The 15,423-nt window shown below is 49.2% G+C and overlaps 1 protein-coding gene across 1 annotated transcript in view; it reads left to right on the top strand.

The window, feature by feature from the left end:
* The window catches only part of LOC139234660 (drebrin-like protein B), a 37,537-nt gene that overhangs the window by 2,189 nt on the left and 19,925 nt on the right, over positions 1-15,423 (top strand). Inside the window, exons 2-7 of the mRNA XM_070865342.1 lie at positions 1,374-1,429; positions 2,901-3,013; positions 3,642-3,716; positions 5,142-5,288; positions 6,046-6,123; positions 6,940-7,091. Of these exons, the coding sequence (XP_070721443.1) occupies positions 1,374-1,429; positions 2,901-3,013; positions 3,642-3,716; positions 5,142-5,288; positions 6,046-6,123; positions 6,940-7,091 (621 nt within the window). The remainder of the gene's footprint in view (positions 1-1,373; positions 1,430-2,900; positions 3,014-3,641; positions 3,717-5,141; positions 5,289-6,045; positions 6,124-6,939; positions 7,092-15,423) is intronic.

Genomic DNA, 15,423 nt, shown 5'->3' with positions numbered 1-15,423 from the left:
GGTCTTCAGCACGAAAAATCTAAGCTGTCACTCCAGTGCAGTGCCGTCGAGCGGCGCCCTGTTGGCGGGGCAGTGCCGAGGGAGCGCCACCCTGTCGGCGGGGCAGTGCCGAGGGAGCGCCACCCTGTCGGCGGGGCAGTGCCATCGAGCGCCACCCTGTCGGCGGGGCAGTGCCGAGGGAGCGCCACCCTGTCGGCGGGGCAGTGCTGAGGGAGCGACGCCCTGTCGGCGGGGCAGTGCCATCGAGCGCCACCTTGTCGGCGGGGCAGTGCCGAGGGAGCGCCACCCTGTCGGCGGGGCAGTGCCGAGGGAGCGCCACCCTGTCGGCGGGGCAGTGCCATCGAGCGCCACCCTGTCGGCGGGGCAGTGCCGAGGGAGCGCCACCCTGTCGGCGGGGCAGTGCCGAGGGAGCGGCGCCCTGTCGGCAGGGCAGTGCCGCGGGAGCATTGCATTGTTGGAGGTGCCGTCTTTTTGATGAGACGTTAAACCCCCTGAAGTGGGTGTAAAAGATCCCACGGCCACTATTTCGCAGAGGGGAGTACTCCCTGGTGTGCTGGGGCCAATATTTATCTCAACTAACATCACGAAAACAGACGATCTGGTTGTCAGCACGTTGCTGCTGTGTGCAAATTGGATGCTGTATTTTCTACATTACAACAATGACTACACTTCAAAAAAAGTACTTCATTGGCTGTGAAGCGCTTTGGAACGTCATGCAGTTGTGAAAGGTGTTGCTGAAACGCAAGTCTTTAATCGGATCCTGGAGCCAGTTTTAAGGTTTGGTTGGACATTGCATGACGTTCCAAAGCGCTGCACAGCCAATGAAGTACTTTTTTTGAAGTGTAATCATTGTTGTAATGTAGAAAATACAGCATCCAATTTGCACACAGCAGCAACGTGCTGACGACCAGATCGTCTGTTTTCGTGATGTTGGTTGAGAGATAAATATTGGCCCCAGCACACCAGGGAGTACTCCCCTCTGCGAAATAGTGGCCGTGGGATCTTTTACACCCACTTCAGGGGGTTTAACGTCTCATCAAAAAGACGGCACCTCCAACAATGCAATGCTCCCTCGGCACTGCCCCGCCGACAGGGTGGCGCTCGATGGCACTGCCCCGCCGACAGGGCGCCGCTCCCTCGGCACTGCCCCGCCAACAGGGCACCACTCCCAGCTAGTGAGGGCTGGAAGGGAGCAATGTGCTGTGTTTGCTGCATTGTTTGACTTGACTTCCATTACCTGTGTCTAACCTGGCAACCAACCTCCGACTGCACGGTCCAAAGTGGCTGGAGTTGGCGCCTTGCCACGCCTGTTACATGCAGTGTGCTCTGTCCAGTGTCCAGAGCAAGTCTAACCGTCTTGTTTTGTGTTGCAGGGCGCTTTATACGTATGAGGGGAACAGCAATGATCTGCGTGTGGCTGGCACTGGAGGTGAGGGTCACACTGTCTCGCTGCTGCCTGCTGCCCATTACTGGCCTCAGCTGGCACTCCAACATCAAAGTGACATTTCACCCCGAACCAGTGATCCAGCTGTATCGACCTGATGCCAGTTTAATGGAGTTCCTGAGGCTTTGCTGCTGAGTACTTGAGATGAATTGATCTGCCGAATGGGCATTGATTGCGATGAATTGTCCGCAAAGAGGCAGCAAGTGTCCCTCACTTGGCTGGGCAAATTGAATTTTGTCCCTTCTCAAAGCCCTTGTGGTGCAAATTGCCCTGGGAGTCAAGGGGAATGAAGTTGGGTCCTAGGTTTAGGCCAGTGTTGCTCGCTAACTTTCTGCTGACAGCCCCCTGTCTCGGGAGCCCCCTGTCTCGGGTCCCCCCCCCCCCCCCCCACCACCCACCCCGAGTCTCGCTCGAGGGCATGTGGGTCTGCACCTGCTTCGAATTTGCCCCCTTGAGCAGCGCCCTGTGGATCCCTTCTCTCCACTGTCTGCCTCCACCGCCCTTTCAGTCAGCCCATTCCACATCATAGCTCGCTACGTAAAACACATTCTCCTCGTCTCCCCTCTGGTTGTTTTTCCAATTACCGTAACTTTGCATCCTCCGGTTACTGACCCTCCTGCCGCTACCTGTCTACTCGATCAGAACCCCTTCATAATTTTGAACCCCTCTATTAAATCCCCATACCAGGTTACTCCCCCAGTATGACCCTCATGCTCACTCCCTCAGGTCCAAGGACACACAGCTGGTGGAACCAGCCACACCTGACCAAGTGCCATCACACCTCTGCCCACTACCAACCGTCCCGCCCCCTCCATGCTCATCAACATGTATGGAGCTCATGGGCTTCTTCCATCGAGATAACCTGTTTTCCACCGAGCCCTCAATGCACATGGTTCTCTCGTCTCCTGTCTCCCATCGTGCCCGTGCCCTCTCCAAGCTCACCTTGCCTGTGAGACCCACCTCCTGTCCTATTCAGCTGCACACCACCCACCTTTGTTCCCTCACTCCCATGCTAGCTGACAGTGTAAATGTTTCCTTCTCCTCCAGTACCATCCCTCATGTTCAAAACTACCATCATCCTTCTCTCAAACCCACCCTTGACCCATGTCCTTGCAAACTACTGCCCCATCTCCAGCTGTCCTTTCCGCTCCAAGTCTTGGAATGTGTTGTCGCCTCCCAAATCGGTGGCTGTCTTTCCCGCAACACTCGATTTGAAGCACTCCGATCAGGTTTCTGCCCCTGCCACAGCACTGAAATGGCCCTAATCAAAGTCACATAACATCCTCTGTGACTGACCATGGTACACTATCATCCCTCATCCCTCCTAATCTGTCTACAGCCGTTCAGAGGTCAGCCACAATAAATCACAGTGCACAGGTAGTCCGAGTAGGTACGCAGCTTTCAGCGCTTCTGCTGCCGTGTTTATCCTGATGCCCTGCTCTGTTGCCCTTTTCAGATGGGGGCCTTGAGGAGTTGGTGGAGGAACTGAACAGCGGAAAGGTGATGTACGCCTTTTGCCGAGTGAAAGACCCCAATTCAGGATTGCCCAAGTGTGTCCTGATTAACTGGGTAGGTTAGAGTTACTGTTTACAATTGACTGCACTGTACCTTGAGGTTCGACAAGTCATTGGCACGGTGTTGCTTTTTCCGACCCTTCGGAAGATACAGTCTCGGATGGTCAGTGACCCTGTGCCAAGACACCGTCATTCATTGAGAGGTCAGACAGCGAGCACTGCTGACTCATTTTATCACGGGAGGGATGGTGACCAAGCCCGATGCTAGCCTTGCACGGTGTCCTGACAGCTATTTCTGGGACCTTCCCACTCCCTCTTTCCCCCCCCCCCCCCCGCCCCCCCCCCCCCCCCCTTCCTCTGCCCAAGGACCGGACACCAATTGTGACAATCCGACTGGTGTACGGCAAGAAAAGGACATCTCACTTGTGTTTGCTCCGTGTCCCCCATGAACATTTCACCATAGTGAATTTACAAGGATCAATTTTAATTCCCTTCATAATCTTGAAATCTTGTAGGTTTCCAAAGAAACCGTGCTCCTGAAAGTCGTGTTTGCCTCAGTGTATGAGGAGCCGATTAGACTGGTTTATGTAAAGCTGTGTTTCGTTCATGTGTGGAGACGTGAGTCAGACTGTACACGTGTTTCAGTCAAATACACCCCTATTTACCTCTGCCTTTCTCTTCAGACTGGGGAAGGAGTGAAGGATTCCAGGAAGGGACTGTGTGCCAATCATGTCAGCACCATAGCCAACTTTTTAAAGGTAAGCTTCATTCAGTTCTCCCGTTGCCATGCCAAGTATACCAGCACCTCAGTGTTTAAATGTAGTCTCTAATATTCGTTTTGCTCGTCTCGGACTCTCCTCAGCCCACCTGCTGCTGAAGCACTCATCCATGTCTATCTCCAGACTTGACTATTCCAATGCTCTCCTGCCCAGCTGCCCAGCTTCCACTCTCCATAATCTTGAGCTCATCCAAAACTCTGCTGCCTATATCCTAACTCACACTGAGTCCCGTTCACCCATCAGTCCTGTGCTCACTGACCTACACTGGCTCCTTGTCTGGTAACGCCTCGATTTTAAAATTCTCATCCTTGTGTTCAAATCCATCCACAGCCTCATCTCTCCCTGTCTCAGCAATCTCCTCCAGTCCGACAACCCTCCCAGATCTCTCTGCTCCTGCAATTCTTGAGCATCCCCCGATTTCCATCGCCCCACCATTGGTGGCCGTGCCATCAGCTGCCTGGGCTCTGAGTTCTGGAATTCCCTCCACAAACCTCTCCGTCTCTACCCCCTCCTTTAAGACACTTCTTAAAACCTACCTCTTTGACCAAGCTTTTGGTCACCTGCCCTAATGGTGCCAGATTAGTAAAAGGGGAGGTGCAACGAGACCTGGGTGTCATGGTACATTGAAAGTAGGTATGCAGGTACAGCAGGCAATTAAGAAAGCAAATGGCATATTGGCCTTCATAGCGAGAGGATTTTGAGTGTAGGAGCAGGTGTAGGAGCAGGGAGGTCTTACTGCAGTTGTACAGGGCCTTGATGAGACCACACCTCGAGTGTTGTGTGCAGTTTTAGTCTTCTAATCTGAGGAAGGACATTCTTGCTATTGAGGGAGTGCAGCGAAGGACATATGAAGAAAGACTGGATTGACTAGGCTTATATTCACTGGAATTTAGACGAATGAGAGGGGATCTCATACAAACATAAAATTCTGGCGGGATTGGACAGGTTAGATGCAGGAAGAATGTTCCCGATGTTGGGGAAGTCCAGAACCAGGGGTCACAGTCTAAGGATAAGGGGTAAGCCATTTAGGACCGAGATGAGGAGAAACGTTTTCACTGAGAATTGTGAAATTCCCTGCCGCAGAGTGTTGATGCCAGTTCATTGGATATATTCAAGAGGAAGTTAGATGTGGCCCTTACGGCTAAGGGGATCAAGGGGTATGGGGAGAAAGCAGGAAAGGGGTACTGAGGGAATGATCAGCCATGATCTAATTGAATGGTGGTGCAGGCTCAAAGGGCCGAATGGCCTACTCCTGCACCTATTTTCTATGTTTCTAATGTCTCTTTGTGTGGCTCGGTGTTAGATTTTGTCCGACTATGCTAATATGAAACTTATTGGGACGTTTTATTTTGTTAAGGGCACGATATAAATGCAAGTTCCTGTTGAATGTGCCCTTCTCCCCAGGGGGCCCACGTCACCATTAATGCCCGTGCCGATGAGGATGTCGAACCCGAGGTGATCATTGAGAAAGTGGCCAAGGCCTCGGGAGCCAACTACAGCTTCCACAAGGAGAGCTCCCGCTTCCAGGACACGGGCCCACAGGGACCTGTGGTGAGTCCACGGCTGGGAGGGGGGGGAAGGGGGGCGGTAAGGGGGAAGGCTGTGGGGTGGGGGGGAAGGGGGGTAGTGGGAGGGGGTGGCGGTAAGGGGGAAGGCTGGGGGGCGGGGAGAGAGGTGGGGGGACGTAACTCTTCCTGTGATGATCGGTGGTATTCAGGGAATGGATATCCATGTCGTGGCTGGAGGAGAGAGATTGGGAGCACGACGGATTTACAATCTCATTGTGCGGTTTAATGTCGAGCTGAGCAGAGGCCAGGCCGCCCCGTCCCATCTCATCCCATGGAGGATGAGCCAGTTGGCAGGTGGTGTCTCGCCCCATCCCCGTGGCTGGTGAGTGATGTACAGTGCGAGTGTGCCTTGGAAAGTCTGTCGTTGGCTCCGCCCATGTCTTCAGATGAAGTTTAGTGCGGCACTAGTCCCTGTATCGCGGAGAGTGCGGAGTGCTGGGTCCCTGGTGACAAGTGCTGACTCCCCTCCAGCACCTTGCCCCCACATGGCGTTCGTCCAGTGGGAGCCAAGATATTGCGTCAATGGGGGCCTAGCGGGGGTCCGTGCATAATCGGGTGGGAACCTGGGCTGACCTTGTGTCTCCCTCACCCAGGGCTGGTGAGACCTGTTGTACCACCCGGCCATCATTGCTGTGAATCAGTACAGACTGGGATCAGGCCTGGTGATCAGTGTAGATTAGTGACTCTATCGCAGCAGCACCCCGCAGGGAGTTAATTATTTCCCGTTCTCTTCTCCCCAGGGCTCGGTTTATAAGAAGACCAATGCAATGTCGGAAATCCGAGGTGTGAACAAAGAGAGCTTCTGGGCCCAGACCGAGGTAAGGCTCTGCACGGGAAAGTGTTAATAGCACAGGGATTAAATTGGCCGTGTGACCCACAGCTCATGTCCCGACATCCTGAGTTCAATCTGGAAATAAAAAGCTGCTGTCAGTAAAAGTGACCATGAAGCTGTTGGATTGGCATAAACCCAACGGGTTCACTGATGCTCTTTGGGGAAGGAAACCTGCCGGCCTTACCTCATCTGGCCTATAGGTGACTCCAGTCCCACACCCACGGGGTTGACTCTTAAACTATCTGCTGAAGTGGCCGAGCAACTCACATTATAAAACCACTAGTGGATCCAGAAGGCCCAACACCACCTTCTCCGGGCAATAAATGCCAGCCTTGCCAGTGACGCCTCCATCCTGAGAATAAGTTTTAAATAAATCAAGCATTGTTGCTGACCATGTTTAAGGCAGCAGCGTGGGGCAGCCCACTTGCTCTGCCTAGGGGAGGCAGCATCATGGGCAGTCCCTCGGAATCGAGGAAGACTTGCTTCCACTCTTAGCATCAGTTCTTAGGTGGCTGTACAGTCCAATACAGGCACCACTCCCCCTGCCCACCGGTGTGGGGGGGGGGAACAGCATGGAGAAGCCCGCTCCCCCTGCTTGGGGGCGGGGGCGGCGTGGAGCAGCCCACTCCCCCTGCCTGGGGGGCGGCCCCTTGGAGCTGTGCCCACACACTGCGACTGGGCATCCTGCAGATATATGGGGACCCGCAGGGGTATCCCTCGCGGTCGCTGTTCCCTTCGGCTTTACTCTGTCCGCCTCACAGCGACTGAATCCCAGAATAACCGCGAGCCCCTTTCCCACCAGAAAGACGAAGAGAAGCGAAGGGATGAAGATAAAAAGAAGAGGGTGCTGGAACAAGAGGGCTTGGAGCAGGCGAGGAAGGAGCGGGAGAGACAGGAGTCGGAGCAGAGGGAGCAGCAGTTCAAGGAGAAGTCCAATCGGATCGATGAACAGAAGTGAGTGTCGTCTTGCCTTTTTTCTGTGGGTGAAGCGGTGTTAGAAACATAGAAAATAGGTGCAGGAGTAGGCCATTCGGCCCTTCGAGCCTGCACCGCCATTAAATAAGATCATGGCTGATCATTCTCTCAGTACCCCTTTCCTGCTTTCTCTCCATACCCCTTGATCCCTTTAGCCGTAAGGGCCATATCTAACCCCCCTCTTGAATATATCCAATGAACTGGCATCAACAACTCTCTGCGGCAGGGAATTCCACAGGTTAACAACTCTCTGAGTGAAGAAATTTCTCCTCATCTCAGTCCTAAATGGCCTACCTCTTATCCTAAAACTGTGTCCCCTGGTTCTGGACTTCCCCAACATCGGGAACAATCTACCCGCATCTAACCTGTCCCGTCCCGTCAGAATCTTGTATGTTTCTATGAGATCCCCTCTCCTTCGAAACTCCAATGTTTCAAGGCCCAGTTGATCCAGTCTCTCCTCATATGTCAGTCCTGCCATCCCGGGAATCAGTCTGGTGAACCTTCGCTGCACTCCCTCAATAGCAAGATTGTCCTTCCTCAGATTAGGAGACCAAAATTGAACACAATACTCCAGGTGAGGCCTCACCAAGGCCCTGTACAACTGCAGTAAGACTTCCCTGCTCCTATACTCAAATCTCCGAGCTATGAAGGCCAGCATACCATTTTCCTTCTTTACTGTCTGCTGCACCTGTATGCCAACTTTCAATGACTGATGAACCATGACACCCAGGTCTCGTTGCACCTCCCCTTTTCCTAATCTACCACCATTCAGATAATCTGTCTTCGTGTTTTTGCCCCCAAAATGGATAACCTTTCATTTATCCACATTATACTGCATCTGCCATGCATTTGCCCACTCACCTAACTTGTCTAAGTCACCCTGCAGCCTTTTAGTGTCCTCCTCACAGCTCACACTGCCACCCAGTTTAGTGTCATCTGCAAACTTGGAAATATTACACTCAATTCCTTCATCCAAATCATTGATGTATATTGTAAAGAGCAGGGGTCCCAGCACTGAGCCCTGCGGCACTCCACTAGTCACTGCGTGCCATTCTGAAAGGACCCGTTTATCCCGACTCTCTGCTTCCTGTATCCAACCAGTTCTCTATCCACGTCCGTATATTGCCCCCAATACCATGTGCTTTGATTTTGCACACCAATCTCTTGTGTGGGACCTTGTCAAAAGCCTTTTGAAAGTCCAAATACACCACATCCACTGGTTCTCCCTTGTCCACTCTACTAGTTACATCCTCAAAAAATTCCAGAAGATTTGTCAAGCATGATTTCCCTTGCGTTGCTATTTGATCCTTAATAATTGATTCCAACATTTTCCCCACTACTGATGTCAGGCTAACCGGTCTATAATTACCCGTTTGCTCTCCCGCTTCCTGTTTAAAAAATGGTGTTATATTAGCTACCCTTCAGTCCATAGGAACTGATCCCGAGTCGATAGACTGTTGGAAAATGATCACCAATGCATCCACTATTTCTATGGCCACTTCCTTAAGTACTCTGGGATGCAGACTATCGGGCCCGGGAATTTATTGGCCTTCAATCCCATCAATTTCCCTAACACAATTTCCTGCCTAATAAGGATATCCTTCAGTTCCTCCTTCTTACTAGACCCTCGGTCCCCTAGTACTTTCGGAAGGTCATTTGTGTCTTCCTTCATGAAGACAGAACCAAAGTATTTGTTCAATTGGTCTGCCATTTCTTTGTTCCCAATTGTAAATTCACCTGAATCCGACTGCAAGGGACCTACGTTTGTCTTCACTAATCTTTTTCACTTCATATATCTATGGAAGCTTTTGCAATCAGTTTTTATGTTCCTGGCAAGCTGCTTCTTGTACTCTATTTTCCCCCTCTTAATTAAACCCCCCTTTGTCCTCCTCTGAATTCTAAATTTCTCCCAGTCCTCCGGTTTGCTGCTTTTTTTCGCCAATTTATATGCCTCTTCCTTAGATTTAACACTATCCTTAATTTCCCTTGTTAGCCACGGTTGAGCCATCTTCCCCGTTTTATTTTTACTCCAGATAGGGATGTACAATGCTGAAGTTCATCCATGTGATCTTCAAATGTTTGCCATTGCCTATCCACTGTCAACCCTTGCCAGTCTACTCTAGCCAATTCACGCCTCAAACCATCGAAGTTACCTTTCCTTAAGTTCAGGACCCTCGTTTCTGACTTAACTGTGTCACTCTCCATCTTAATAAAGAATTCTACCATGTTATGGTCCAGGAAACCATCCCTAATACACTCCAGGAAATCCTCCTCCACCGTATTGATACCAGTTTGGTTAGTCCAATCAATATGTAGATTAAAGTCATCCATAATAACTACTGTACCTTTATTGCATGCATCCCTTATTTCTTGTTTGATGCTGTCCCCAACCTCACTACTACTGTTTGGTGGCCTGTACACAACTCCCACTAGCGTTTTCTGCCCCTTGGTATTCCGCAGCTCCACCCATACTGATTCCACTTCATCCAAGCTAATGTCCTTCCTTACTATTGCATTAATTTCCTCTTTCACCAGCAATGCCACCCCACCTCCTTTTCCTTTCTATCTATCCTTCCTAAATGTTGAATACCCCTGGATGTTGAGTTCCCAGCCATGGTCACCCTGGAGCCATGTCTCCGTGATGCCAATTACATCATATCCGTTAACTGCTGTCTGCGCAGTTAATTCGTCCACCTTATTCCGAATACTCCTCGCATTGAGGCACAGAGCCTTCAGGCTTGTCTTTTTAACACACTTTGCCCCTTTAGAATTTTGCTGTAATGAGGCCGTTTTTGCTTTTTGCCTTGGGTTTCTCTGCCCTCCACTTTTACTATTCTCCTTTCTATCTTTTGCTTCTGCCCCCATTCGACTTCCCTCTGTCTCCCTGCATAAGTTCCCATCCCCCTGCCGTATTAGTTTAACTCCTCCCCAACAGCACGAGCAAACGCTCCCCTTAGGACATTGGTTCCGGTCCTGCCCAGGTGCAGACCGTCCAGTTTGTACTGGTCCCACCTCCCCCAGAACCAGTTCCAATGTCCCAGGAATTTGAATCCCTCCCTGCTGCACCACTCCTCAAGCCACGTATTCATCTGAGCTATCCTGCGATTCCTACTCTGACTAGCACGTGGCACTGGTAGCAATCCTGAGATTACTACTTTTGATGCCCTACTTTTTAATTTAGCTCCGAGCTCCCTAAGTTCACCTTGTAGGACATCATTCCTTTTTTTAACCTATATCGTTGGTACCTATATGCACCACGACAACTGGCTGTTCACCCTCCCTTTTCAGAATGCCCTGCACCCGCTCCGAGACATCCTTGACCCTTGCACCAGGGAGGCAACATACCATCCTGGAGTCTCGGTTGCGGCCGCAGAAACGTCTATCTATTCTCCTTACAATTGAATCCCCTATCACTATCGCTCTCCCACTCTTTTTCCTGCCCTCCTGTGCAGCCAAGCCACCCACGGTGCCATGAACTTGGCTGCTGCTGCCCTCCCCTGGTGAGTCATCCCCCTCAACAGTACCCAAAGCGGTGTATCTGTTTTCAGGGGGATGACCGCAGGGGACCCCTGCACTACCTTCCTTCCACTGCTCTTCCTGTTGGTCATCCATATCTATCTGCCTGAGTAACTTTTTCCTGCGGTAAGACCAACTCACTAAATATGCTATTCACGTCATTCTCAGCATCGTGGATGCTCCAGAGTGAATCCATCCACAGCTCCAGTGCCGCGGTGCGGTCCTTCAGGAGCTGCAGCCGGATACACTTCCCACAAACGTAATCGTCAGGGATACCGGAAGCGTCCCTGACTTCCCACATAGTACAGGAGGAGCGTAACACATGTCCGAGCTCTCCTGCCATGACTTAACCCCCAAATTAACTTAAATTGGCTTCAACAATGCTTACTTACTGATATAGAAAAGAAAAACTACTTACCAATCTCCAGCCAATCACTTACCCCCTTGGCCGTGACGTCACCTTTCATAAGGACAGAAGAATTGGGAACAGGAGTAGGCCATCTAGCCCCTCGAGCCTGCACCACCACTCAACAAGATCATGGCTGATCTGGCCGTGGACTCAGCTCTACTTACCCACCCGCTCCCCATAACCCTTAATTCCCTTATTGGTCAAAAATCTATCTATCTGTGATTTGAATACATTCAATGAGCTAGCCTCAACTGCTTCCTTGGGCAGAGAATTCCACAGATTCACAACCCTCTGGGAGAAGAAATTCCTTCTCAACTCGGTTTTAAATTGGCTCCCCCGTATTTTGAGGCCGTGCCCCCTAGTTGTCGTCTCCCCTGACCAGTGGAAACAACCTCTCTGCCTCTATCTTGTCTATCCCTTTCATTATTTTAAATGTTTCTATAAGATTACCCCTCATCCTTCTGAACTTCAACGAGGAAAGACCCAGTCTACTCAATCTATCATCATAAGGTAACCCCTTCATCTCCGGAATCAGCCGAGTGAATCGTCTCTGTACCCCCTCCAAAGCTAGTATGTCCTTCCTTAAGTAAGGTGGCCAAAACTGCACGCAGTACTCCAGGTGCGGCCTCACCAATACCCTGTACAGTTGCAGCAGGACCTCCCTGCTTTTGTACTCCATCCCTCTCGCAATGAAGGCCAACATTCTATTCGCCTTCCTGATTACCTGCTGCACCCGCAAACTAACTTTTTGGGATTCATGCACAAGGACCTCCAGGTCCCTCTGCACCACAGCATGTTGTAATTTCTCCCCATTCAAATAATATTCCCTTTTACTGTTTTTTTTCCCCCAAGGTGGATGACCTCACATTTTCCGACATTGTATTCCATCTGCCAAACCTTAGCCCATTCGCTTAACCTATCTAAATCTCTTTGCAGCCTCTCTGTGTCCTCTACACAACCCGCTTTCCCACTAATCTTTGTCATCTGCAAATTTTGTTACACTACACTCTGTCCCCTCTTCCAGGTCATCTATGTATATTGTAAACAGTTGTGGTCCCAGCACCGATCCCTGTTGCACACCACTAACCACCGATTTCCAACCCGAAAAGGACCCATTTATCCCGACTCTCTGCTTTCTGTTAGCCAGCCAATTCTCTATCCATGCTAATACATTTCCTCTGACTCTGCGTACCTTTATCTTCTGCAGTAACCTTTTGTGTGGCACCTTATTGAATGCCTTTTGGAAATCTAAATACACCACATCCATCGGTACACCTCTATCCACCATGCTCGTTATATCAAAAATTCCAGTAAATTAGTTAAACATGATTTCCCCTTCATGAATCCATGTTGCGCGTCTGCTTGATTGCATTATTCCTATCTAGATGTCCCGCTATTTCTTCCTTAATGATAGCTTCAAGCATTTTCCCCACTACAGATGTTAAACTAACCGGCCTATAGTTACCTGCCTTTTGTCTGCCCCCTTTTTTAAACAGAGGCGTTACATTAGCTGCTTTCCAATCTGCTGGTACCTCCCCAGAGTCCAGAGAATTTTGTTAGATTATAACAAATGCATCTGCTATAACTTCTGCCATCTCTTTTAATACCCTGGGATGCATTTCATCAGGACCAGGGGCCTTGTCTACCTTGAATCCCATTAGCCTGTCCAGCACTACCCCCCTAGTGATGGTGATTGTCTCAAGGTCCTCCCTTCCCACATTTCCGTGATCAGCAATTTTTGGCATGGTTTTTGTGTCTTCCACTGTGAAGACCGAAGCAAAATAATTGTTTAAGGTCTCGGCCATTTCCACATTTCCCATTAGTAAATCCCCCTTCTCATCTTCTAAGGGACCAACATTTACTTTAGTCACTCTTTGCCGTTTTATATATCTGTAAAAGCTTTTACTATCTGTTTTTATTGTTTGGCGCAAGTTTACTTTCGTAATCTATCTTTCCTTTCTTTATTGCTTTCTTAGTCATTCTTTGCTGTCGTTTAAAATTTTCCCAATCTTCTAGTTTCCCACTAACCTTGGCCACCTTATACGCATTGGTTTTTAATTTGATACTCTCCTTTATTTCCTTGGTTATCCACGGCTGGTTATCCCTTCTCTTACCGCCCTTTTTCACTGGAATATATTTTTGTTGAGCATTATGAAAGAGCTCCTTAAAAGTCCTCCACTGTTCCTCAATTGTGCCACCATTTAGTCTGTGTTCCCAGTCTACTTTAGCCAACTCTGCCCTCATCCCACTGTAGTCCCCTTTGTTTAAGCATAGTACGCTCGTTTGAGACACTACTTGCTCACCCTCAATCTGTATTACAAATTCAACCATACTGTGATCACTCATTCCGAGAGGATCTTTTACGAGGAGATAGTTTATTATTCCTGTCTCATTACACAGGACCAGATCTAAGATAGCTTGCTCCCTTGTAGGTTCTGTAACATACTGTTCTAAGAAACAATCCCGTATGCATTCTATGAATTCCTCCTCAAGGCTACCCCATGCGATTTGATTTGACTAATCGATATGTAGGTTAAAATCCTCCATGATTACTGCCGTTCCTTTTTCACATGCCTCCATTATTCCCTAGATTATTGTCCGCCCCACCATGAAGTTATTATTTGGGGGCCTATAAACTACGCCCACCAGTGACTTTTTCCCCTTACTCTCTCTAATCTCCACCCACAATGAATCAATATTTTGTTCATTCGAGCCAATATCGTCTCTCACAACTGCCCTGATATCATCCTTTATTAATAGAGCTACCCCACCTTCTTTCCCTTCATCAAACATGAAATTAGGGGTGCGTGCAATAAAGGTGCAGCAGTTATAATGGGTGACTTTGGTTAGCCCAATCTATGTGCATATTAAACTGGAAGCAATACGGTGGAGGAGGATTTTCTGGAGTGCATAAGGGATGGTTTTTTAGACCAATATGTCGAGGAACCAACTAGGGGGGAGGCCATCTTAGACTGGGTGTTATGTAATGAGAGAGGATTAATTAGCAATCTCGTTGTGCGAGGCCCCTTGGGGAAGAGTGACGATAATATGGTGGAATTCTGCATTGGGATGGAGAATGAAACAGTTAATTCAGAGACCATGGTCCAGAACTTAAAGAAGGCTAACTTTGAAGGTATGAGGCGTGAATTGGCTGGGATGGATTGGCGAATGATACTTAAGGGGTTGATTGTGGATGGGCAATGGCAGACATTTAGAGACCGCATGGATGAACTACAACAATTGTACATTCCTGTCTGGCATAAAAATAAAAAAGGGAAGGTGGCTCAACCGTGGCTATCAAGGGAAATCAGGGATAGTATTAAAGCCAAGGAAGTGGCATACAAATTGGCCAGAAATAGCAGCGAACCTGGGGACTGGGAGAAATTTAGAACTCAGCAGAGGAGGACAAAGGGTTTGATTAGGGCAGGGAAAATGGAGTACGAGAAGAAGCTTGCAGGGAACATTAAGACGGATTGCAAAAGTTTCTATAGATATGTAAAGAGAAAAAGGTTAGTAAAGACAAACGTAGGTCCCCTGCAGTCAGAATCAGGGGAAGTCATAACGGGGAACAAAGAAATGGCGGACCAATTGAACAAGTACTTTGGTTCGGTATTCATTAAGGAGGACACAAACAACCTTCCGGTTATAAAAGGGGTCGGGGGGGTCTAGTAAGGAGGAGGAACTGAGGGAAATCCTTATTAGTCGGGAAATTGTGTTGGGGAAATTGATGGGATTGAAGGCCGATAAATCCCCAGGGCCTGATGGACTGCATCCCAGAGTACTTAAGGAGGTGGCCTTGGAAATAGTGGATGCGTTGACAGTCATTTTCCAACATTCCATTGACTCTGGATCAGTTCCTATGGAGTGGAGGGTAGCCAATGTAACCCCACTTTTTAAAAAAGGAGGGAGAGAGAAAACAGGGAATTACAGACCGGTCAGCCTGACATCGGTAGTGGGTAAAATGATGGAATCAATTATTAAGGATGTCATAGCAGTGCATTTGGAAAGAGGTGACATGATAGGTCCAAGTCAGCATGGATTTGTGAAAGGGAAATCATGCTTGACAAATCTTCTGGAATTTTTTGAGGATGTTTCCAGTAGAGTGGATAAGGGGGAACCAGTTGATGTGGTATATTTGGACTTTCAGAAGGCGTTCGACAAGGTCCCACACAAGAGATTGATGTGCAAAGTTAGAGCACATGGGATTGGGGGTAGTGTACTGACATGGATTGAGAACTGGTTGTCAGACAGGAAGCAAAGAGTAGGAGTAAATGGGTACTTTTCAGAATGGCAGGCAGTGACTAGTGGGGTACCGCAGGTTCTGTGCTGGGGCCCCAGCTGTTTACACTGTACATTAATGATTTAGATGAGGGGATTAAATGTAGT

This window comes from Pristiophorus japonicus, chromosome 22, assembly GCF_044704955.1.
Source record: "Pristiophorus japonicus isolate sPriJap1 chromosome 22, sPriJap1.hap1, whole genome shotgun sequence".
Taxonomy (NCBI): Eukaryota; Metazoa; Chordata; class Chondrichthyes; family Pristiophoridae; genus Pristiophorus; species Pristiophorus japonicus.
Note: the sequence above shows the minus strand (reverse complement) of the source record. Positions and strands in the feature narration are given on the sequence as shown.